The sequence below is a fragment of the Pseudophryne corroboree genome, chromosome 1, assembly GCF_028390025.1.
Source record: "Pseudophryne corroboree isolate aPseCor3 chromosome 1, aPseCor3.hap2, whole genome shotgun sequence".
Classification (NCBI taxonomy): Eukaryota; Metazoa; Chordata; class Amphibia; order Anura; family Myobatrachidae; genus Pseudophryne; species Pseudophryne corroboree.
In genome coordinates this window covers 176,500,740-176,528,029 of record NC_086444.1, presented here as the reverse complement: position 1 = coordinate 176,528,029, position 27,290 = coordinate 176,500,740, and the positions used below count along the sequence as shown (strand labels likewise).

The following is a 27,290-nucleotide window of genomic DNA, read 5'->3' as shown; positions in this document are numbered from 1 at the left end:
TGAAGTCAAACCAGGAACGAAAAGGACTGAGCTGGTCGCAATGGCTGAGTAAGTCTGGAGCTACTCAGAAACTGCGGGGTAATCGTTACGAGAAAATTAGCGAAGCTTTTGTTCGCAATTCTGCTATGCTAAGATACACTCCCAGTAGGCGGCGGCTTAGCGTGTGCAATGCTGCTAAAATCAGCTTGCGAGCGAACAACTCGGAATCACCCCCATTGTTTTCCACTTAAATCAGCACTTTGATAAAAATCAAGGCGATGAAGGCTAAGAGAGCACACCTATATGCAGACATTATAATGCTTCACTCCTACCACTCTTTGTGGTTAATCCAGTTACGTGTGAGTAGCCTTGTGTAAGCCGTATTTATGTAAAATTTCAGAATCAGAATCAGCTTTATTGGCCAGGTGTACTCACGTACACTAGGAATTCTTTGTGGTACAATGCATCGCCAAGCAGCAACATGAAGGGGGAATACATAGCATACGAAGGGGGAAGAACATAGTATACATTACACACATTACACGTATGAGTTGATAAGGTGAATTGCAACTCGCATTGCTACTTTCAGAGGAAATTCACATTTTTTTGTGTCCCTGCGGGTGTGAAAAGGAAGGGGAAAGCTGTATTACACGGTAAAAATCTCAGGACTTGCTTTAGAATCCCGTACCAACACCACCCTCACCCCCCCTTTCCAATTACAAATTAGGCATTCGGAAGTTTTTAATTAGCATAATTGGGCCAATAATGACATGCTATTTTGGAGTTTAAACAAAATGGTCTCAAATTACCCCATAATCAACTTATTGTTGGTTTATACACCCTACATTTCATGAAAGCATTTACTTCAACAACAAAAAATTATTGCTTTTGATCTTTTTTTTACATTTTTTTGGTTGGAAAAATTAATCATCTCAAATTACCCCCATATCACCTTTATTTTTTGGGCATTTTTCATTTAATTGCTTTGTAATTAAAAGAAATTCGTAAGCTTTTCACTTTCTTTTTTTTTAATGCAGAGATCAGCCATTTGGTACTTTTAAAAGACTCCAGTACTTTCCTTATGCCCACTAACAGCCTTCTATATGATTCTGCTAACGAAGTTGTCACTTTTTTGGGGTCCATGATGGTCTCCCCACTGTTTTCATGCACTTCTCCCAGGTCACATTTGTAGAAAAGTCACACACACCCCTCCACAAGTACTACAAATAGTCATTTCCCATTGGTTAGGCAAATTCTCAGGTGGGCACATTCATGCGAAGTCTCAGGACGCAAACTCGCATTTGCAGACTCACACCTAATTGGACTGACTGAGTTATGCCTGTTAATCAACTTCTGTGTAGTCCATCAGAATTCTACATTTTCCACCCCATTGCTTTCATCTTCATCCTTTGGGATTCCAGATTACTGTATCCGAGCCATTGGCTTGAGCATTTTCCTCTGATGACTAACGTGCCCAGCCAGCTGTGATGTATCTGTCATAGTTACCAAGTGATTCTCTCCTGTGAGGGACCAGCTCCATGACATGACCACCCTATAATTTCAGCATCCTTTGACCTTCTGGAAGCACCAGGAGAATGCTCATCATGGACACAATTAATTATTTTTAAAACTCACCCAATTTCCAAGAATTACTGTCTTCCCAAATACAAGAGTATTTACGCAACAATGCTAACTGGAACCACCATTTGAGAAACCTCCAATCAGGTATGGAACTCATTAAGGAAGATCGGTATAAAGAGATAAGGCAAAGTTGAGCAGAAGATGGTAACAGTACATGTGTGGAGAATTACTGAAGTTAAAATGATTATCTTTTGTTTATATGGCACCACAAGGGTGTCATAGTGCCACGCATAGTGTAAGTTATACACAGCGAAATGATACAGTACATGGGTAATTATACAGGAAGTAACAAATTACCCATTTTAACAAAATGGGATCCAGACTATAGGTCTACAATCTTTATGTCGACAGTCAATAGGTCGACAGCATGTGGTCGACATGCATTAGGTTGACATTGACAAAAGGTTGACATGGACAAAAGGTCAACCTATGAAAGTTCGACACTGGAAAAGGCTGACATGCACATGAGGTTGACAGGTTCAAATGGTCGACACACATATCATCAACAAATTTTTGGTGTTTTTTTTTTCATTTTTTTTTACTTTTTCTATCCTTGGCTATCCATGAAACAAATTGTAACCTTGTGTCGAGCGAAGTGAGACACCGTGCCCGAAGCATGGCAAGTTAAGCGAGCCCGCGATGGGATGTGTTTCCACACATGGTGGTCCCAGATGGAAAAAGCTATCAACAATAACCCTAAATTTCCAGAAAAATGGTGTCAACCATTTTTGTGTCACTCATTGTCATGTCGACCTTTTCACCCTTCGGCCTTTTGTCCATGTCGACCTTTTCCACTGTTGACCTATTATTAGTTGACCTTTTGTCCATGTCAACCTATTGTAGATCTTCTATATCACCCCCTAATAATTAGGACTCCGGTGGTAGGCTTGCATAAATAGATAAGTTTTGAGTGCACATATGAAGGCTGAGAGATTGAGAGTTTGATAGTGTGTGGGAGAGTGCTTCAGAGGATAGGAGCAGCAGGAGAGAAACCTGGAGTCCAGCATGTGATCAAGGAGGCGGAGGTGCAGGAGGCATTGGAAGAGTGTATCTGGGAATGTTTGTGGGAATGAGGGTGGAAATGTAGGGAGAGGAGAAGTGGTTGAGATCTATGAAAGTCAGTGAGAGGAGTGAGTATGAGTGTTAGAAGCGGGTAGTGGAGCTATTGGCAAAGGCTGTCAGAGTTTTGATGAATGGAGAGGATAAAACCAGATTGTAGATTGCCAAGGAGGGAGTGAGTGAAGAGAAAGGAGGTGAGCTGGATGTAAACAACTGCTCAAGGAATTTTGAGGTATAGTGGATAAGAGAAATGGGGTAATAGTCGGAGAGTGAGGAAAGGGTAAGGGAGGGTTTAAAAATGAAGGAGACAAGGACATGTTTGAAGAAGGCAGGAAGTGTAATTGATGAGAGTGTAGGAGGAGTAGGTGGGAAATGTGGAGTGAGCATCAGGAGTAAGGGACTGTAGGAGGTGAGAGTGTTTAGGGTCAGGGGGACAGGTGGAGGGAGGGCGGAGGATAAAAGGGCAGAGATTTCAACATCTTAGATGGACGTAGTTGCATTTGCTATTGTGTTTTTTTCTGGATTTGCAGCTGCGGTAATATGCAACTTCCAGGCTTCCCCTTGTCTACTTCTGTGTGACATAATATATAAGCCTTGAGATGCCCACTTTCAATGGTCATGGACGGTGGAAATCTGGATGTAAACAAGACACCATCAGCGCAGAACCCTAGACACTTGCATCTGTCACAACTGAGGGTTTAGGCTGACAGGAGGAAGCCTCAGTTGTAGGGGCTGAGATGAAATTAAACTTGGGAGGTTTAATCAGACCCCTGGACATGTAAGTGTAGAAGGATTACCCGAAGGTGTGACCATGACAACCAGGTTTAAAAGTCAATGAAAGATTTATTAACAAAACTCCGTATTAATACAGCAGTAAATAAAAGTGAGAATGTACAGTGATAAATGATACAGTTCCTGGATCACTATAGCCATGGGCGGAGCCACAGAACACTGGTAGGTTGAGGTACAGATGTTAAAGTCCCATTGATGGAATATCCTTACCAGGCCTGTCTGTAGTAGTGAAGGTACCTGAGGAACTTGCCAGCAGATGTAACAGGTGACGCTGGTAATACTGTAAGTTGAAAAGACTGCTGTAGATACTGGATGGAACCAGCCAGTTGGTAGAAACACGGAGTGGATGCTGAATGGAATCAGCCAGGTGATGAAACACGGAGTGGATGCTGAATGGAATCAGCCAGGTGATGAAACACGGAGTGGATGCTGAATGGAATCAGCCAGGTGATGAAACACGGAGTGGATGCTGAATGGAATCAGCCAGGTGATGAAACACGGAGTGGATGCTGAATGGAATCAGCCAGGTGATAGAACACGGAGTGGATGCTGAATGGAATCAGCCAGGTAGTAGGATAATGCTAGAGAGCGTGGAAATATGAAGAGATGAAAGGAGGGTACCGATGGTTTGAGGATACTGCTGGTAAGTAGGAATCCGCTGGAACAACACCGGCACTTTAAGGAGACTGGATACTGCTGAAAGCTGACCGCTGGAAGCAGTTGGGTTGGTAGCTGGAAACTGGAACAATCACGGAGGACTGTAGAGTCAGGCTGCACCGCAGGATGGAAAGCAGGTGCGGGTCTCTTGGTGGAGGCTGGAATCAGGAGCTGGAAACCTGGAGAAACAACCACAGGAGAGAGAGACTGGAACTAGGTTTGACAACCAAAGCACTGACCATTTCCTGGTTCAGGCACAGGATACTTATACCTGCAGCAAGGCAGGCATTGGCTGAACAATTATGCAGATTCAACAGCGCAGCGGATTGGTGGAGTTTGAGACATGTGATTGAAACCAACATGGCTGCGCCCATGTTAGCAATTGGAGGGAAAGACAGTTTGGAAAACATGTGGAGACTCAGCAGCAATGGCGGCGCAGGCCACGGAGGACAGGAAACACCAGACTGACAACTGCACACTGGAACACATGGAAGTCAGCGGAGGCCGCGGCAGGCATGAGACGCCACACTGTATACTGGAACACAGGAACGGCGGCGGAGGCCGCGGAGGGTGAGAGACGCCTTTCAGAGATCAGACATGGCTCCACTGTGACAGCGTCCCAGAGTGACAGGAGGGAGCGTGGACATCAGGAACACAGACGAGATCTGGCCCTGGAAAGCCGAGCCAGCCTCAGGAGACATCTAAAAGGCAAGTAATGGCGTCCAGATACCCGGATCGTGACAGCACCCCCCCCCTCCCCCTTTAGGAGTGGCCCCAGGACACTTCTTAGGCTTCTGAGGAAACTTGGAGTGGAAATTCCGGACCAAGGCAGGAGCATGGACATCTGAAGCATTGGTCCAAGAGCGTTCTTCAGGACCATAGCCCTTCCAGTCAATAAGATATTGCAACTGACCGTAGCGGAAACGTGAATCCAGAATCTTGGCAACTTCATACTCAACTCCTCGTTGAGTCTGGACTTTAGGAGCCGGAGGTAGTGCAGAATGAAACCGATTCAGAATCAGCGGTTTCAGAAGGGAAACATGGAATGTTCTAGGTATTTTCAAGAAGGGGGGTAACTGGAGTCTGTAAGCAACAGGATTGACGACTTGTTCAACTTGAACAGGACCGATGTAACGAGGTGCAAATTTCATGCTGGGAACTCTTAACCTCAAATTCTTTGTAGACAACCACACATGATCACCCACCTTGAGAGCAGGAACTGCCCTACGCTTCTTATCCACAAACTTCTTGTATCTAAACGATGCCTTGAGCAGAGCCGATCTTTCATTTTTCCAGTTATTTGAAAACTGGTCCAAAGTGACATCCACTGCTGGTACAGAAGTTGCTGGAAGCGGCTGGAACTCTGGAACTTTAGGGTGGAATCCATAGTTGATGAAGAATGGTGTTGAAGAAGATGAGGAATGATATTGGTTGTTATGGCTGAACTCGGCCCAGGGAAGTAGTTGAACCCAGTCATCTTGGGAGGAAGACACATAGATGCGGAGGAAGGCCTCCAAGTCCTGATTCACCCTCTCAGTTTGACCATTGGTCTGAGGATGGTAAGCTGTGGAAAACTTTAATTTGACTTGGAGGGCTTGACACAAACTTCGCCAAAATTTGGCTACAAATTGTACTCCTCGATCAGAGATGATCTCTTCAGGAAGACCGTGGAGTCGGAAGATCTCTTGAATAAACACTTGAGCCAACTTGGAAGCTGACGGAAGACCGGTGAGAGGAATGAAATGTGCCATCTTGGTGAACCGGTCAACTACCACCCAGATGGTGTTAAACTTGTTGCACGTAGGTAGGTCTGTAACAAAGTCCATCGACAAATGGGTCCATGGTCGACGGGGAACAGATAATGGAACCAATTGCCCAGCAGGCGACTGGCGGGATACTTTGTGTTGGGCACACTTTGGGCAAGATGCAATAAACTCCATGACGTCCTTCTTCACAGTTGGCCACCAATAAGACCTAGAGATAAACTCAAGGGTTTTCTGAATGCCTGTATGTCCGGCAAAACGGGAAGCATGGACCCAATGCATGAGCTTCTTCCTTAATACCGGCTTCACAAAACTTTTCCCTGGTGGGGGCGTAGAGTCCATCCCTAAAGTGGAGAATGCCAACGGATTAATAATAGGATGCTTGTCCGAAGACTCCGACTCATTTTCTTGCTCCCAAGAGCGGGAAAGGGCATCGGCCTTGCGATTCCGAGAGCCTGGACAGAACTGGAGCTTAAAGTCGAACCTGGAAAAGAAAAGTGCCCATCTGGCCTGACGAGGATTAAGACATTGTGCGCCATTCAGATATAAAAGATTCTTGTGGTCGGTAAGTATAGTGATTGAATGAGAAGCTCCCTCCAACAGATATCTCCACTTCTCTAGAGCGAGCTTGATGGCTAGCAACTCCTGATCGCCAATGGCATAGTTGCGCTCAGCTGGGGAGAACTTCCGGGAAAAGAAACTGCAAGGATGTAGATGACCATCTTTAGCCCTCTGGGATAACACCGCTCCTACTCCAACAGAAGAGGCATCCACCTCAAGGATGAAAGGAGAGTCGATGTCGGGCTGTTTCAGAACCGGTGCAGAGATGAACCGTTGCTTTAACAGATGAAAAGCTTGCGTAGCTTCTTCAGACCACTTGGACGGATTAGCACCCTTCTTGGTAAACGCAGTGATAGGCGCCACAATGGTGGAAAAGTCTCGTATAAATTTTCTGTAGTAATTGGCGAATCCTAAAAACCTCTGGACCCCTTTGAGGGTTAAGGGTATCGGCCAATTCCGAATTGCTTGTAGTTTCTCAGGATCCATCTCTAGTCCGGAACCGGACACAATGTAACCTAGAAACGGAATGGATTTGACTTCAAAAACACATTTCTCTAATTTGCAATAGAGATGATTGACACGGAGACGGGACAGAACTTCCTTTTCCCAGAAACGATGTTCCTCTAGATTATTGGCAAATATAAGGATATCATCCAGATAAACCACGACATGGCGGTATAAGATGTCTCTGAAGATCTCATTCACGAAATGCTGGAAGACAGCTGGAGCGTTGCTCAATCCGAAGGGCATGACGAGGTACTCATAATGTCCATCACGGGTGTTAAAGGTGGTCTTCCACTCGTCACCCTCTCGGATCCGGATGAGATTGTAGGCACCCCTCAAATCCAACTTTGTAAAGATGGTTGCTCCGCTAACTCTATCGAAGAGCTCTGTAATCAAGGGTAAAGGATATCGGTTCTTGACAGTAATGTCGTTCAGACCTCTGTAGTCGATGCATGGCCGCAGGCCACCGTCCTTCTTCTTAACGGAAAAAAAACCTGCGCCAGCTGGAGAAGAAGAAGGTCGAATAAAGCCCTTCGCCAGGTTCTCTTTGATGTACTCCTCCATGGAATGTGTCTCTGGTAAGGACAACGGATAAGTTCGGCCTCGAAGTGGAACCTTCCCTGGGATGAGATCAATTGGACAGTCCCATTCCCTATGAGGAGGAAGGATATCAGCAGAAGCCTTACTGAACACGTCCGTGTAGTCTTGATATGGAGGAGGTAGAACATCAGACAACCTAGAGGAGAAGAACAAACAGGAAGCACTTTGGACAAACAGGTCTCAGCACAGGAGGGACCCCATGCTAGTATTTGCGTAGTCGTCCAGTCAATCGATGGATTATGGAGACAAAGCCATGGAAGGCCCAAAACCACTGGATGTGTGGCTCTTGGAATCACTAGAAAAGAAATAAATTCTGAATGAAGAACTCCTACTCACAGACGAACTGGTAGAGTCCTTAGAGAAATAACTGCGTCAAAAATCTTACTGCCATCCACGGCAGTCAAGGAAATGGACGAGGAAAGTCTCTCGGTGGGTAGGGACCACCGTTTAACATATGCTTCAGTTATGAAATTCCCAGCTGCTCCGGAATCTAGGAGGGCAATAACGTTCCTATAACGTTGAGCAATTTGAAGCGAGACAGGGAGATTACAATCATGAGGAGATGGAGAGGAGATCATTACTCCTAGCTGGCCCTCTCCTTGGCGAGCTAGGATTTGAAGTTTCCCGGATGTTTGGGACAGGCATTGATTGCGTGAGACGGAGCTGCACAGTAGAGACAGAGAGACTCGGAAAGACGTCTTCAGCGCTCAGCAGGAGATAGACGGGAACGACCAATTTGCATGGGCTCATGTTTGGATGGAGACGGCTGACGAGGAGGAGGAGCAGAAGACTTTGGAGTAGATGATCTTCCTCGCTCAGACGCTCTTTCTCTAAACCGTAGATCAACCTTTGTGCATAGTGAGATAAGCTCATCCAACTTAGAAGGTAAGTCTCTGGTAGCTAATTCATCCTTGATGCGTTCTGATAAGCCATGCCAGAATGCAGCATACAGGGCCTCGTCGTTCCATGCCAGTTCGGATGCCAGGATCTTGAACTGTATAAGATACTGTCCCACAGTACGTGTTCCCTGGCGTAAACGGAGAATCTCAGATGAAGCTGAAGTTACCCGGCCTGGCTCGTCGAAGATGTGCCTGAATGTTGTTACAAAGTCAGTATAGGAAGACAGCAGGGTGTCGGACTTCTCCCATAAAGGTGATGCCCAGTCAAGGGCTGAGCCACTGAGAGGGGAAATAATATAGGCAATCTTAGTACGATCACTGAGGAAATTGCCAGGTTGTAGCTCAAAATGGATTTCACACTGATTGAGAAATCCCCTGCAGAATCTTGGAGATCCATCAAATTTTGCTGGCGTCGGAAGATGAAGACGTGGAGCAGAAATGGGTAAGGTGGGTGGGGTTACAGCTGGTGTCACTGTAGAGGACGCACCGGATGTGCCAGGTCCACGGAGGGTCGTCTGGATCCCATCCAGCCGAGTAGAGAGATCCTGGAGACAGCGGATGATGTGGCCTTGAGCAGCCTCCTGATGTTCGAGTCTGGCTGCCAGTTCTTGCATCGGCCCGGCCGCTTGATCCTGGTCTCCGGCTGGATTCATATGGTCAGTGCTTACTGTCACAACTGAGGGTTTAGGCTGACATGAGGAAGCCTCAGTTGTAGGGGCTGAGATGAAATTAAACTTGGGAGGTTTAATCAGACCCCTGGACATGTAAGTGTAGAAGGATTACCCGAAGGTGTGACCATGACAACCAGGTTTAAAAGTCAATGAAAGATTTATTAACAAAACTCCGTATTAATACAGCAGTAAATAAAAGTGAGAATGTACAGTGATAAATGATACAGTTCCTGGATCACTATAGCCATGGGCGGAGCCACAGAACACCGGTGGGTTGAGGTACAGATGTTAAAGTCCCATTGATGGAATATCCTTACCAGGCCTGTCTGTAGTAGTGAAGGTACCCGAGAAACTTGCCAGCAGATGTAACAGGTGACGCTGGTAATACTGTAAGTTGAACAGACTGCTGTAGATACTGGATGGAACCAGCCAGTTGGTAGAAACACGGAGTGGATGCTGAATGGAATCAGCCAGGTGATGAAACACGGAGTGGATGCTGAATGGAATCAGCCAGGTGTTGAAACACGGAGTGGATGCTGAATGGAATCAGCCAGGTGATGAAACACGGAGTGGATGCTGAATGGAATCAGCCAGGTGATGAAACACGGAGTGGATGCTGAATGGAATCAGCCAGGTGTTGAAACACGGAGTGGATGCTGAATGGAATCAGCCAGGTGATAGAACACGGAGTGGATGCTGAATGGAATCAGCCAGGTAGTAGGATAATGCTAGAGAGCGTGGAAATATGAAGAGATGAAAGGAGGGTACCGATGGTTTGAGGATACTGCTGGTAAGTAGGAATCCGCTGGAACAACACCGGCACTTTAAGGAGACTGGATACTGCTGAAAGCTGACCGCTGGAAGCAGTTGGGTTGGTAGCTGGAAACTGGAACAATCACGGAGGACTGTAGAGTCAGGCTGCACCGCAGGATGGAAAGCAGGTGCGGGTCTCTTGGTGGAGGCTGGAATCAGGAGCTGGAAACCTGGAGAAACAACCACAGGGAGAGACTGGAACTAGGTTTGACAACCAAAGCACTGACCATTTCCTGGTTCAGGCACAGGATACTTATACCTGCAGCAAGGCAGGCATTGGCTGAACAATTATGCAGATTCAACAGCGCAGCGGATTGGTGGAGTTTGAGACATGTGATTGAAACCAACATGGCTGCGCCCATATTAACAATTGGAGGGAAAGACAGTTTGGAAAACATGTGGAGACTCAGCAGCAATGGCGGCGCAGGCCACGGAGGACAGGAAACACCAGACTGACAACTGCACACTGGAACACATGGAAGTCAGCGGAGGCCGCGCAGGCATGAGACGCCACACTGTATACTGGAACACAGGAACGGCGGCGGAGGCCGCGGAGGGTGAGAGACGCCTTTCAGAGATCAGACATGGCTCCACTGTGACAGCATCCCAGAGTGACAGGAGGGAGTGTGGACATCAGGAACACAGACGAGATCCGGCCCTGGAACGCCGAGCCAGCCTCAGGAGACATCTAAAAGGCAAGTAATGGCGTCCAGATACCCAGATCGTGACAGCATCATTGTGTGGCAGGGTCAGTGTCTTCTTCTCAACTCCAACCATGGTTTTGCCTCACCAATCATAACGCCATTGATCCAGTACATTACATCAGATGCTTTGTGCAGTCAGGGAAAAGCATGTGCCGTCTGGGTTTTCAAGACATTTTGTGGCTGTGCAGTAGCAAATAATTGCTCAGCTGCATAAACATTGGTGCTGCGTCTGCCTCTGAATCAGGCCCTGTCATTCACTGACAGCAGACCCACACATGCACAGTATAGATCCAGAGCGTGCACAAAGTATGGAACATCGGTACTTTGCGGCATATGCCGCAGATCCTTCAGAATCTGAATGAGGACCAATGTGTGCAGCTGAGACTGGCTTCATACAGCTTCTATAACTGGGAAAAGACTGTTGTGTTACAGCTACATATTAACCGGAACCATTTAAAATAATTGTATAAATCCTTTTTATCATTTATATACTGATATAGCCCATAAAATCATCCTGATTTGTGGGATTTTAGCCTGCCTTTCCTGCTTTTGTATGAAATCTTTGACGCACAATATAAACCATACAATGCAATCACTGTGCATCTTATCAGTCACTGCCAGAGGTGTTAGCATTCCGCCACAGATAAGCATTGACCTTAGATACGTCGCGGCACTGCATGGCAAGTCCCTCGTACTGCTTTGCATGATTATCACACACATTTACATTCTCTTACAAATCAGCTGTCACAGGAACAATGCAGGAATTTGCATTGTATGTAAGCACACATCTGGAAAGACATCTACTGACAGTTTATACATAAATTTAAGGAGACTGAATTGTATAATCTTAAAATGGAAAGGTTACAAGTATGGAAATAAAAGTCACACAAAAACAAACAAAAAACACACTATAAAAACAAGGACATGTGCAAGGTTTTTTTTTTTTTTTTTTAAAGGATCGCTCTATGTAGTTTGCAGTAGATGAACCTCTTCTGTCAAACGCTATTTTCTAATTATACCTTTTCCATAGAGTGAGATATGCTCATCCGTGGTTGGTTGCCCGTCTGGCTTTGGCGCAAGGTGATACTGGAGACTACAGTGATGGAGTATACTGCCATGAAAAATTAGGAGGCAAGATTGGGACCATTGTATTTATCAGGGAAACAGAAGGGATCTTACAGAGGTAGGACAGAGAGGTCAGCTATTTATATAATGCATTATACAGCTCTTTACACAGAATATTTAATCACATCAGTTGCTGCCCCAGTGGAGCTCACAATCTGTAATCACTGCCACATGGCAATATATGGTAACACATATACACTGCAGTTATTTTTTTGTCAGCAGACAATTAAACTTACCAGTATTTTTGGAGCGCGGGAGGAAACCCAAGAGAATGTGGGGAGAACATACAAACTCCATACTGATATGTTTTTAAGCTTCTAGCTGACTTTGCAGGTAGCGCCCTATATCGCCTTCCTGATGGTAACAATTTCAGCAAGTCGTGGCCAGGATGTAACTGATCCCCTGCAATCTTCCCACCACGCTTCTTAGCTCTGGACAGGTACAATTCTTGAACAGAGGGTAGGTCAGACCCAACAATCTTTTCTGTCACCCTCAGTACCCTTTGTAGCCTGCTTCTGTCACTCTCATTGGCAGAACTGTACCAGACTATGATCGAAGAACATAGGCCCTCATTCCGAGTTGTTCGCTCGGTATTTTTCATCGCATCGCAGTGAAAATCCGCTTAGTACGCATGCGCAAAGTTCGCACTGCGACTGCGCCAAGTAACTTTACTATGTAGAAAGTAATTTTACTCACGGCTTTTTCATCGCTCCGGCGAACGTAATGTGATTGACAGGAAATGGGTGTTACTGGGCGGAAACACGGCGTTTCAGGGGCGTGTGGCTGAAAACGCTACCGTTTCCGGAAAAAACGCAGGAGTGGCCGGAGAAACGGTGGGAGTGCCTGGGCGAACGCTGGGTGTGTTTGTGACGTCAACCAGGAACGACAAGCACTGAACTGATCGCACAGGCAGAGTAAGTCTGGAGCTACTCTGAAACTGCTAAGTAGTTAGTAATCGCAATATTGCGAATACATCGGTCGCAATTTTAAGAAGCTAATATTCACTCCCAGTAGGCGGCGGCTTAGCGTGTGTAACTCTGCTAAATTCGCCTTGCGACCGATCAACTCGGAATGAGGGCCATAGTACAGTACAGTTCTGCCAATGAGAGTGACAGATGCAGACTGACGTGTTCCTGCATCTGCATTTTGGATTGTGTGTAGTACTTTCAGTCACAGCATTATAGCACCTTTAAATGTATTGTGCAAACCAAACCTCTTTTACATTTGGTATATTTGAATGTGGTGACTGCCTTCTTTTTGGCTCATCACGCCACCCATCTATACATAGTTGTTTTTATTCAGAGCAGCATGGTTCTATACAAAAGTTTGCAGGGCTCCTTACAACAAAGGTGGTCATTCCGAGTTGTTCGCTCGCTAGCTACTTTTAGCAGAAATGCAAACACAAAGCCGCCGCCCTCTGGGAGTGTATCTTAGCATAGCAGAATTGCTAACGAAAGATTAGCAATTCTGCTATTAAGTATTTCCTTGCAGTTTCTGAGTAGCTCCAGACCTACTCCTAGATTGTGATCACCTCAGTCCGTTTAGTTCCCGCCCAGCCACTCCCCCGTTTCTCCAGCCACTCTTGCATTTTCTGCTGGCACACCTGCGTTTTTTAGCACACTCCCGGAAAACGCTCAGTTACCACCCAGAAACACCCACTTCCTGTCAATCTTTCTCCGATCATCAGAGCGACTGAAAAACTTTGTTCGCCCGTGAGTAAAATAGCATAGTTTTGTGTAAAATTGCTTAGCGCATGCACCCTGCTATGCATACGCACGCGCAGAACTGCCGGATTTTAGCCTATTAGCAATTCTGCTAAAAATAGCAGCGAGCGAACAACTTGGAATGACCACCAAAGTGTCTGCCAAATACCAGATCAAAGAACTGGTTAGTTTTAGAAGTATGCAACCCAAAAAGCTTGTTTCCAAACAACTCACTTTATTTCACTGATGTAAGTTTACTGAAATACTGGGAGACAATGGAAGCTTTTTCGCTTTGAATACCTTTTCCAACTAAGGAGTGTCTGTGGGGTCTATTTACTAAGCCTTGGAGAGAGATACAGGGGAGTATTCAATTAAGGACCATTTTTTCGACCACTAATTCGACACAGGGTATTCAATTGTGGATGTTTTTGCACGTTTTGGAACCCATTTTCACCATTTCGCTTTCATTTTTTTTGTCGAATCGGCATGGGTGAAAATTCTGCCAAAAAAGGCGAAAACGACCGCAAATTCGCAAAAAACACGTGTTTTGGCCGATACATGTGGTTTTCGCCAATGCTGGATTTTTTGACCAATCAAGGAAACGGCACAGGCATTGAATTGGTCAAAAAACGGGCGAAAAGTGCAGTTTTATCGACTGGTCGAAAAAACGTCACTAATTGAATACCCCCCACAGTGGAGAGAAAAAAAATACGAACCAACTATCTCCTAACTAACATTTTTCAAACACAGCCTGCCTCACTGACAGCAGCACATCCCTGCCTCACAGACAGCAGCACATCTCTGCCTCACTGACAGCAGCACATCTCTTCCTCACTGACAGCAGCACATCCCTGCCTCATTGACAGCAGCACATCCCTGCCTCACTGACAGCAGCACATCTCTTCCTCACTGACAGCAGCACATATCCTCTTCACTGACAGCAGCACATCTCTTCCTCACTGACAGCAGCACATCTCTTCCTCACTGACAGTAGCACATCTTTTCCTCACTGCCTCACTGACAGCAGCACATACCCGCCTCACTGACAGCAGCACATCACTACCTCACTGCCAAAAGCACATCTCTTCCTCACTGACAGCAGCACACCCGTCTCACTGACAGCAGCACGTTTCTGCCTCACTGACAGCAGCACATCCCCGCCTCACTGACAGCAGCACATCCCCACCTCACTGACAGCAGCACATCACTACCTCATTGCCTAAAGCACATCCCTGCCTCACTGACAGCAGCACACCCGTCTCACTGACAGCAGTACATCCCTGCCTCACTGATAGCAGCACATCCCTGCCTCACTGATAGCAGCACATCCCTGCCTGACTGACAGCAGCACATCCCTGTCTGACTGACAGCAGCACATACCTGCCTGACTGACAGCAGCACATCCCTGCCTCACTGACAGCAGCACATCCCTGCCTCACTGACAGCAGCACATCCCCGCCTCACTGCCAGCAGCACATCCCCGCCTTACTGACAGCAGCACATCACTACCTCATTGCCAAAAGCACATCCCTGCCTCACTGACAGCAGCACACCCGTCTCACTGACAGCAGCACGTCCCTGCCTCACTGATAGCAGCACTTCCCCGCCTCACTGACAGCAGCACAGTCCTGCCTCACTGACAGCAGCACATCCCTGCCTCACTGACAGCACCACATCTCTTCCACACTGACAGTACCACATCTCTTCCTCACTGACAGCAGCACATATCCTCTTCACTGACAGCAGCACATCACTGCCTCACTGACAGCGGCACATTCCTGCCTCACTGACAGCAGCACATCCCCGCCTCACTGACAGCAGCACATCCCCGCCTCACTGACAGCAGCACATCCCTGCCTCACTGACAGCAGCACATCCCTGCCTGACAGCAGCACATCCCTGCCTGACAGCAGCACATCCCTGCCTGACTGACAGCAGCACATCCCTGTCTGACTGACAGCAGCACATACCTGCCTGACTGACAGCAGCACATCCCTGCCTCACTGACAGCAGCAGACCCGTCTCACTGACAGCAGCACATCCCTGCCTTACTGACAGCAGCACATCTCTGCCTCACTGACAGCAGCACATCTCTTCCTCACTGACAGCAGCACATCTCTTCCTTACTGACAGCAGCACATCCCCGCCTCACTGACAGCAGCAAATCCCTGCCTCACTGACAGCAGCACATCCCTGCCTCACTGACAGCAGCACATCTCTTCCTCACTGATAGTACCACATCTCTTCCTCACTGACAGCAGCACATATCCTCTTCACTGACAGCAGCACATCTCTTCCTCACTGACAGCAGCACATCTCTTCCTCACTGACAGTAGCACATCTCTTCCTCACTGACAGTAGCACATCTCTTCCTCACTGCCTCACTGACAGCATCACTGCCTCACTGACAGCAGCACATACCCGTCTCACTGACAGCAGCACATCACTACCTCACTGCCAAAAGCACATCTCTTCCTCACTGACAGCAGCACACCCATCTCACTGACAGCAGCACGTCCCTGCCTCACTGACAGCAGCACATCCCCGCCTCACTGACAGCAGCACATCCCCGCCTCACTGACAGCAGCACATCACTACCTCATTGCCAAATGCACATCCCTGCCTCACTGACAGCAGCACACCCGTCTCACTGACAGCAGCATGTCCCTGCCTCACTGATAGCAGCACATTCCTGCCTCACTGACAGCAGCACATCCCTGCTTCACTGACAGCAGCACATCCTTGCCTCACTGACAGCAGCACATCCCTGCCTCACTGACAGCAGCACATCCCTGCCTCACTGACTGCACCACATCTCTTCCTCACTGACAGTACCACATCTCTTCCTCACTGCCAGCAGCATTGCTTCACTGACAGCAGCACATCCCCGCCTCACTGACAGCAGCACATCCCTGCCTCACTGACAGCAGCACATCCCTGCCTCACTGACAGCAGCATGTCCCTGCCTGACTGACAGCAGCACATCCCTGCCTGACTGACAGCAGCACATCCCTGCCTCACTGACAGCAGCACATCCTTGCCTCACTGACAGCAGCACAGCCCTGCCTCACTGACAGCAGCACATCACTGCCCCATTGACAGCAGCACATCACTACCTCATTGCCAAAAGCACATCCCTGCCTCACTGACAGCAGCACACCCTCCTCACTGACAGCAGCACACCCGTCTCACTGACAGCAGCACACCCGTTTCACTGACAGCAGCTCATCCCTGCCCCACTGACAGCAGCACACCCGTCTCACTGACAGCAGCACACCCGTCTCACTGACAACAGCACACCCGTCTCACTGACAGCAGAACATCCCTGCCCCACTGACAGCAGCACATCCTTGCCTCACTCAAATACACACACATTTCTTACACTGTTACACAATTAAATAGTTAATCATTAAAAATAATTAAACATAAAAACAGGCTATTCTGAACTATTTTTCCTCCTATTCTGTATCTGTTGCATTCTATTTCCCCATATAAAACACAACAGGGGCCATTTTATAATATAGATATACAGAGATGTGTCCACTTTGATCACACCCGCAAACAGGTTGCATGAGCAGCCAAATCGCGATTGCGATGCAGTGCCCGTGCATGTAAGTGGGTATGCTTATCATGGCAAACGAGCAACATCTGCCGTGAATAGTGCAAAGATACCACTATGATAAATAAACAAACAAACAAACAAACAAACAAACAAACAAACACAATTAGATTGTAAGAACAATAATATGTACAACTCATGAAACAAGATAAGTGGTTGCTAGGACTTTCATGCAAATCACCGTTATTCAAAATCCAGAACCAATTACATGCAAACCTGCTAGAATTTGTGTAAGGTGTCTGTGAGCCTCTGAGCATCAGTATAAGTGGGAATTATGACCCAGCACATGATGCATGTCATCTCATTTGCTCGCTGGTAAAATGCTACTTTGCAATATAACAAATTTGCATTGCTTGCTGAGCATCTGGCCTTGGAGGAATATACGGGGAGTCTGTGTCATATCGTTACACATACCCTCCAACATTTTAAACATAACAATCAGTACAAATTAGGAAAGGGGGCGTGGCCACGGGTAAAGGGCTTTTCCGATACTTTCAATGGAAGTTTGGAGAGCCAAAAATCAGTACAGACCATAAAAAAAAGGTACTGTGCCTGCCAAAAAGGTACAGTTGGAGGGTAGGGTTACATACTGTACTACACACACACACACACACACACACACACACACACACACACACACACACACTGTATAAATGTAACAGCACAACAACTCTGGACTAGGGATACACTGCAGTGACAGTACATGATACAGAATAAACACATGTCCTACATGGACTGATCTGATGTGCAGTATTCACATGCTACCTCCTTATGCCAATGCACTATTCATTACGACGTTCCTCATACTTTCCATGCATTTCGCCACTCTCACCTGGGGGGCTCCCATGTCCAGCTGCGGCTGTAGCGATGGCAAACGCTGAGGCGGGAGAGACGGAACAGCAGCGCGCGTTGTCAGCAGTCTGCACTGTAACAATAAAACTCATGGTCAGGTGCCGGACTCAGAGCAGCTCAGAAACACAACTGATCTTCCACATGGGGAGCAGTCAACATTTCACATTTATATTTGTAGCCTGCTTGTATTTCAGACTCAACATCAATGGTCGGAAGGCAGTAAGAGCTTTAATCAGTACCTACCTCTTAGACACTTACATGCTTCTGAATGCGTATTGATTGGAATCTGCTATTATATATCCTGACGATAACACGTATAATAGCATGTATCAGGTGTGATGGGGAACCTAGTGTATTTCCATATTACACTGTCTTTTATACCACAATTTAGCCAGAAAATTGTGGGGCTGATGCTGAGTATACCGGGCGTAAGTAGCTCAGAAGACACTGTTTCGGAATGAGTGCATATGCAGAGCTTTACGTATCTTGAGATGCGCCCGCCCCTGTATTATATGCGCCTAGTTAGCGCATTAGTGTGCACTTGTACCTGCATTACACTAGAGGCAAGTAATATGTCTACAAAATGTATACTTTCACTTACATCTAGGTCTGCAGAACCCGCATGTGCACGTACATGCTGTCACTGAACTCTGCTCACGTTTGATCGCTCCATCACGTCCCAGTTCCGCCACTTTGTGCTACATACTACCGTGCACATCCCGCGCTTCCACATGCCCATTTTATGAGCATGCGCAGCGCAAATTTACACCAGATATGCTCCGCAAGCGGGCGTACGCTCAGCTCTGCATCAGCCCTGCATCAGCCCCAGTGTCTTTATCAATAACATGTACGAAAAGACACCTACAGAAGAGCAAAGGTAAGTAAATAAATAAAATGGGATTGCCTTAAAACGTACTCCGCTGTTCCAGCTGTAGAACCTGGCAATTGCATAAAGTGTATTTTGTACCAGAGAACAGCACTATTTCCCCACAGTCCCACAGGTTTCTTCTTTCTTCTGTAAACTGAGGGTTGCTTGCTGCTGTTGAATCTAATAAAAACACCAAACATAGCAGCACCCTAACATGAATACACACGTGTCATTTAACAATAAACTAATTTATGATACTGTAATTCTGCTGTTACTGATATAAAGCAACAATGTAAAATAAAAGTAGCCACAGAGAACACGGAAAGCAACAAATAATCACAGAAATGTGAAGACAAATACTCGCATACTTCCACACACGTGTTACCTATGTATAACCAGAGCACAAGGATGTGTTGCCTGAGAGCTGCAAATGTACTTGCAGTCTGGAACCTGATTTAGGGTTAGACTGAGCTCTTTTGTGTAATGTAAAACGGTGAGTCAAACTGGTGACACTTCACATGAGCACGCCTTGCGGCTGTGAGATGAGCACATCACCACCTTGTAGCCCATTCAGTTTATAGAAGCTGCTTAGCCTGGGGTGGTCACGTGTAAGCTCAGTGCATTATGGGTGTGGAGACGCAAGCTAACCACACTCTCTAGATGCCCATGCCCGTCTCAGCACAATCATTTGGCCTTTTGTCATTTGATAATAATAACGCACCAATCTACAGTATATACTAGATTTCAAGACTTTTATATTTATATACAGTACATTCAACTGAAAAGGCAGCTGTACCCTATTAGGTCCTACAGTATATGTAGATAATAGGTACAGTCTCAAAAATGGTGAAGGACTTTCCTGACATTTCTATGGTGTCTGGTTTAAAATAAATGTTATGTCCCCAACACTAACAGTCTCTCATCATCCCAACTATAACACAATGATCACCTAACATAGTAACATAATAACATAGTAACTAAGGTTGAAAAAAGACAATTGTCCATCGAGTTCAACCTATTTGTGGTCTCCTATGCAGTCGTATTATAGGACTAGTTATTTTTATGTTAGGACTAGTTAAATTAACTATTATGCGTGCCTACGCACCATAACCCTGAATATCTTTATTCAATAGGAATTTATCTAACCCATTCTTAAAGGTGTTGACTGAGTCCGCCATTACTACTCTCTCAGGCAGGGAATTCCAAACACGTATTGTCCTTACTGTGAAAAAACCTTTTCGCCTCAATGTGCGGAAACTCTTCTCCTCTAACCTAAGCGAGTGACCACGTGTTCTCTGTGCTGATCTTATAGAAAACAGGTCCCTCCCAAGCTCTGTGTATTGACCCCTTATATATTTGTAGATGTTGATCATGTTCCCTCCTAGTCTCCTCTTTTCCAATGTAAACATGCCTAGCCTTGAAAGCCTTTCCTCGTATTCCAGCGTCTCCATGCCCTTGATTAGTTTGGTCGCCCGCCTCTGAACCTTTTCTAGCTCCAGGATATCCTTTTTGTAATATGGTGCCCAAAATTGCACACAGTATTCAAGATGTGGCCTCACTAGTGATTTATATAATGGGAGTATAATGCTCTCGTCCCTTGCATCAATTCCCCGTTTTATGCATGCTAATATCTTATTAGCCTTCTTTGCTGCACTCCTACTTAGGTACTGCTGCTTAATTTGTTATCTATGTGAACCCCTAAGTCTTTTTCCAGTACAGAATCCCCTAATATTACCCCATTTAGTATGTAGGTGTCATTTTTGGTCTTGCCCCCACAGTGCATTACCGTACACTTGTCTGTGTTGAATCTCATTCTCCATTTTGCTGCCCATGCTTCCAGTTTAGTTAAGTCGTTCTGAAGAGACTCAGCATCCCCCTCCGTATTTATAACCTTACACAATTTGGTATCGTCTGCAAAAATTGACACCATGTTCTCTAGACCTACTGTTAGGTCGTTGATGAAAATGTTGAACAAAAGTGGTCCAAGTACAGACCCTTGTGGCACACCACTTAGTACTTTAGTCCAATTTGAAAATGATCCATTGACCACAACGCGCTGCTCCCTATTATCTAACCAATTACTGACCCAAGTGCATATTGTGCTCCCTAGCCCTATTTCTCGTAGCTTATAGATAAGACGCATGTGTGGTAAAGTTTCGAAAGCTTTGGCAAAGTCTAAAAAGATTATATCCAACTCCTTACCCTGATCCAGGTTCGCACTTACTGTTTCATAAAAGCCAAGTAAGTTGGTCTGACATGATCTGTCCTTCACAAATCCATGTTGGTTCCTTCTAATGACCTTATTTGCTTCAAGGAACTTTTGAATACTGTCCCTTAGAATACCTTCCAATACTTTCCCCACTATAGATGTAAGACTAACTGGTCTATAATTACCTGGTTCAGCTTTGCTCCCCTTTTTAAATATCGGCACTACCTCCGTTATACGCCAGTACTTGGGAACCATACCCGATTTAACCGAATCCATGAAGATCAAAAATAGAGGTCTTGCTAGTTCAGCGTGCAGCTCCATAAGAACTCTCGGGTGTATTCCATCGGGACCAGGTGACGTATTAATCTTTAACTTTTTTAATCGGTCACAGACTACCTCCTCGCACAAATAAGCATTTAGCAATGGGACATTATCTTTGTTGAGATTTTGTGTTAGACCCAGCATTTGGTCCTCTCTGGTAAATATTGTTGAAAAAAACTTGTTTAGTTTGTTTGCTATGTCATTATCATTTTTGATTAAAACTGCCCTCTTGTCCTTTAAATGGCCTATACTCTCCTTCTTTAGTCTCTTACTGTTGATGTACTTAAAAAAAAATTTGGGGTTCGCTTTGCTTTCCTTTGCTACTAGTCTTTCAGTATCTACTTTAGCCACTCATTCCTTTTTTGCATATTTTGTTAAAGTCCTTATAGTGTTGAAATGACTCCGCATCCCCCTCAGATTTGTATTTTTTAAATGCTCGTCTTTTTTTGTCCATTAATTCCTTTATATTTTTGTTAAACCACATTGGTTTGGGATTTTTATTCCTTTTTTTGCTGCTGGTGGGAATAAATTTACGAGTATTATTAATTAGCAGTGATTTTAATACATCCCATTTCTCTGTAGTATTTTTTCCTTGAAACAGAATTTCCCATTCAATGTCCCTTATTGCTTCCTTCATCATGTCAACGTTGGCTTTGCTAAAGTTTAGAGTCCTAGTTGAGCCAGTATAGGACTTCTTATGAAAACTGATATTGAATGTGACCATATTGTGGTCGCTGTTTCCTATGGGCTCTCCTACTTCAATATTTGATACCAATTCCCCATTGTTAGTTAATACCAGGTCTAAGATTGCATTGTACCTGGTTGGTTCCTCGATTAATTGAACTAAGTAATTATCATTTAGCGTGTTCAAAAACATACTGCCCCTAGCAGTATCACATGAATTGATTTTCCAGTTTATCTCGGGATAGTTAAAGTCTCCCATCACTACTAATTGTACAGTGGTGTGTAATACTGTATGTGATACTCAGGGCCGCCATCAGGGGGGGACTGGACTGGAGTCCCGATCCTGGGCTAATCAATAGGTGTGCCGGGCCAGCTGCAGGACTTCAGGGATTTCAGTTCAACTGTGGAACGCAAACCACAAGCTGTCCTATGCTCCAGCTAGTGGGCATTTCCGGGTGCTGTTAGCCGAGAGCATCGCTGACCATATACTCTACCAGTGGTGGCTACAAAACCTTTGCTCCTCTCCTCTACATCAGGGCAGCAGCAGTGGACTGACCATCACTGTCACTACAACTAGCAGCAGCAGCCGGCAATCATCACCCTACCTCTGGCCCCAGGGACATACCTTCCTCACCCTATCCCCAGCCCCATTAACATACAGCACTTCCTCAGCCCAAGGACACACACTACAGTACCTGCAACCCACCCACCTCCTGGCCCCAGGGACACACACTATTTTACCAGCCCCATAGATTTAAGGAATATACATTCCCCACCCTACTTCTCAGCTACCTAGACATGTAACCCCCGGCTCAGGGACATACTGTACACTACCGCCCTACCAACCCCCAACATACACTGCTTGCCCTTACCCCATGGCCCCAGGGACAAACACTACTCACCCCTGCCTAATTTTGGGCACCAATGTGTGGGTTTTTTGGGGGGGAGGGGGGCTGCCTATTTTGTCAGTCCTGAGCCCCACAGTCCTGAGCCCTGGTTGTGCTTTATAAAGAAAGGATAATTATAATACATTTTTGGCCACTCTCCTGAATTTCTGGGAGAATCCAATAATTTGGGGGAGGTCTTCTGGCTCCCAGGAAAGTGTGATCCTCCCACAGCCCTCCACTTCTCCAGTGAAGTGGGCATGGCAGGGGTCACAATGATGTGAATTGCTATTGTGGCTTTGCACCTAGCAAAGTAATGCTGCAAATCATTGCAGAGGGAGGACCGCAGTGAGGCTGATCACTGCTCCACGCCCCCACCCTACAAGCTAGACTTCCCTCTCATGTATGTAATAGACTTCCCTCTTATGTATGTAATAGACTTCCCTCTCATGTATGTAATAGACTTCCCTCTCATGTATGTAATAGACTTCCCTCTCATGTATGTAATAGACTTCCCTCTCATGTATGTAATAGACTTCCCTCTCATGTATGTAATAGACTTCCCTCTCATGTACAGTATGTAATAGACTTCCCTCTCATTTATGTAATAGACTTCCCTCTCATGTATGTAATAGACTTCCCTCTCATGTATGTAATATACTTCCCTCTCATGTATATAATATACTTCCCTCTCATGTATGTAATATACTTCCCTCTCATGTATGCAATAGACTTTCCTCTCATGTATGTAATATACTTCCCTCTCATGTATGTAATATACTTCCCTCTCATGTATGTAATAGACTTCCCTCTCATGTATGTAATATACTTCCCTCTCATGTATGTAATAGACTTCCCTCTTATGTATGTAATATACTTCCCTCTCATGTATGTAATATACTTCCCTCTCATGTATGTAATAGACTTCCCTCTCATGTATGTAACAGACTTCCCCTCTCATGTACAGTATGTAATAGACTTCCCTCTCATGTATGTAATAGACTTTCCTCTCATGTACAGTATGTAATAGAATTCCCTCTCATGTATGTAATAGACTTCCCTCTCATGTACAGTATGTAATAGACTTCCCTCTCATGTATTGTATGTAATAGACTTCCCTCTCATGTATGTAATAGACTTCCCTCTCATGTACAGTATGTAATAGACTTCCCTCTCATGTATGTAATAGACTTCCCTCTCATGTACAGTATGTAATAGACTTCCCTCTCATGTATGTAATAGACTTCCCTCTCATATACAGTATGTAATAGACTTCCCTCTCATGTACAGTATGTAATAGACTTCCCTCTCTTGTATGTAATAGACTTCCCTCTCATATACAGTATGTAATAGACTTCCCTCTTATGTATGTAATAGACTTCCCTCTCATGTATGTAATATACTTCCCTCTCATGTACAGTATGTAATAGACTTCCCTCTCATGTATACAATAGACTTCCCTCTCATGTACAGTATGTAATAGACTTCCATCTCATGTATGTAATAGACATCCCTCTCATGTATGTAATTTACTTCCCTCTCTTGTATGTAATAGATTTCCCTCTTATGTATGTAATATACTTCCCTCTCATGTACAGTATGTAATAGAGTTCCCTCTCATGTATGTAATAGACTTCCCTCTCATGTACAGTAAGTAATAGACTTCCCTCTCATGTATGTAATAGACTTCCCTCTCATGTATGTAATAGACTTCCCTCTCATGTATGTAATAGACTTCCCTCTTATGTATGTAATATACTTCCCTCTCATGTACAGTATGTAATAGAGTTCCCTCTCATGTATGTAATAGACATCCCTCTCATGTACAGTACGTAATAGACTTCCCTCTCATGTACAGTACGTAATAGACTTCCCTCTCATGTATTGTATGTAATAGACTTCCCTCTCATATATGTAATAGACTTCCCTCTCATGTACAGTAAATAATAGACTTCCCTCTCATGTATGTAATAAACTTCCCTCTCATGTATGTAATATACTTCCCTCTCATATATGTAATATACTTCCCTCTCATGTATGTAATAGACTTCCCTCTCATGTATGTAATAGACTTCCCTCTCATGTATGTAATAGACTTCCCTCTCATGTATGTAACAGACTTCACCTCTCATGTGCAGTATGTAATAGACTTCCCTCTCATGTATGTAATAGACTTTCTTCTCATGTACAGTATGTAATAGACTTCCCTCTCATGTACAGTATGTAATAGACTTCCCTTTCATGTATTGTATGTAATAGACTTCCCTCTCATGTATGTAATAGACTTCCCTCTCATGTACAGTATGTAATAGACTTCCCTCTCATGTATGTAATAGACTTCCCTCTCATGTACAGTATGTAATAGACTTCCCTCTCATGTATGTAACAGACTTCCCTCTCATGTACAGTATGTAATAGACTTCCCTCTCATGTATGTAATAGACTTCCCTCTCATGTACAGTATGTAATAGACTTCCCTCTCATGTACAGTATGTAATAGACTTCCCTCTCATGTATGTAATAGACTTCCCTCTCATGTATGTAATATACTTCCCTCTCATGTATGTAATAGACTTCCCTCTCATGTATGTAATATACTTCCCTCTCATGTATGTAATAGACTTCCCTCTCATGTATGTAACAGGTTTCCCCTCTCATGTACAGTATGTAATAGACTTCCCTCTCATGTACAGTATGTAATAGACTTCCCTCTCATGTATTGTATGTAATAGACTTCCCTCTCATGTATGTAATAGACTTCTCTCTCATGTACAGTAAGTAATAGACTTCCCTCTCATGTATGTAATAGACTTCCCTCTCATGTATGTAATATACTTCCCTCTCATGTACAGTATGTAATAGACTTCCCTCTCATGTATGTAATAGACTTCCCTCTCATGTACAGTATGTAATAGACTTCCCTCTCATGTATGTAATAGACTTCCCTCTCATGTATGTAATAGACTTCCCTCTCATGTACAGTATGTAATAGACTTCCCTCTCATATACAGAATGTAATAGACTTCCCTCTCATGTATGTAACAGACTTCCCTCTCATGTATGTAATAAACTTCCCTCTCATGTATGTAATAGACTTCCCTCTTATGTATGTAATATACTTCCCTCTCATGTATGTAATAGACTTCCCTCTTATGTATGTAATATACTTCCCTCTCATGTATGTAATAGACTTCCCTCTCATGTACAGTATGTAATAGACTTCCCTCTCATGTATGTAACAGACTTTCCCTCTCATGTACAGTATGTAATAGACTTCCCTCTCATGCATGTAATAGACTTCCCTCTCATGTATGTAATAGACTTCCCTCTCATGTACAGTATGTAATAGACTTCCCTCTCATATACAGTATGTAATAGACTTCCCTCTCATGTATGTAACAGACTTCCCTCTCATGTATGTAATAAACTTCCCTCTCATGTATGTAATAGACTTCCCTCTTATGTATGTAATATACTTCCCTCTCATGTATGTAATAGACTTCCCTCTCATGTACAGTATGTAATAGACTTCCCTCTCATGTATGTAATAGACTTCCCTCTCATGCACAGTATGTAATAGACTTCCCTCTCATGTATGTAATAGACTTCCCTCTCATGTACAGTATGTAATAGACTTCCCTCTCATGTACAGTATGTAATAGACTTCCCTCTCATGTATGTAATAGACTTCCCTCTCATGTATGTAATATACTTCCCTCTCATGTATGTAATAGACTTCCCTCTCATGTATGTAATATACTTCCCTCTCATGTATGTAATAGACTTCCCTCTCATGTATGTAACAGGTTTCCCCTCTCATGTACAGTATGTAATAGACTTCCCTCTCATGTACAGTATGTAATAGACTTCCCTCTCATGTATTGTATGTAATAGACTTCCCTCTCATGTATGTAATAGACTTCTCTCTCATGTACAGTAAGTAATAGACTTCCCTCTCATGTATGTAATAGACTTCCCTCTCATGTATGTAATAGACTTCCCTCTCATGTACAGTATGTAATAGACTTCCCTCTCATATACAGTATGTAATAGACTTCCCTCTCATGTATGTAACAGACTTCCCTCTCATGTATGTAATAAACTTCCCTCTCATGTATGTAATAGACTTCCCTCTTATGTATGTAATATACTTCCCTCTCATGTATGTAATAGACTTCCCTCTTATATATGTAATATACTTCCCTCTCATGTATGTAATAGACTACCCTCTCATGTACAGTATGTAATAGACTTCCCTCTCATGTATGTAACAGACTTTCCCTCTCATGTACAGTATGTAATAGACTTCCCTCTCATGCATGTAATAGACTTCCCTCTCATGTATGTAATAGACTTCCCTCTCATGTACAGTATGTAATAGA

The 27,290-nt window shown here is 44.7% G+C and overlaps 1 protein-coding gene across 3 annotated transcripts in view; it reads right to left on the bottom strand.

Moving 5' to 3' along the window:
* Positions 1 to 27,290, bottom strand: part of RASGRF2 (Ras protein specific guanine nucleotide releasing factor 2) — a 664,746-nt gene that overhangs the window by 75,776 nt on the left and 561,680 nt on the right. Inside the window, exons 17-18 of one of the 3 annotated variants that reach the window (XM_063963919.1) lie at positions 18,859 to 18,990; positions 17,923 to 18,015 (exon numbers count right to left, since the gene is read on the bottom strand). The exons of 1 other annotated variant lie outside the window; for it this stretch is intronic. In XM_063963919.1, coding sequence (XP_063819989.1) covers positions 17,923 to 18,015; positions 18,859 to 18,990 — 225 coding nt within the window. The remainder of the gene's footprint in view (positions 1 to 17,922; positions 18,016 to 18,858; positions 18,991 to 27,290) is intronic. One more of the 3 variants, XM_063963920.1, reaches the window with a different exon arrangement.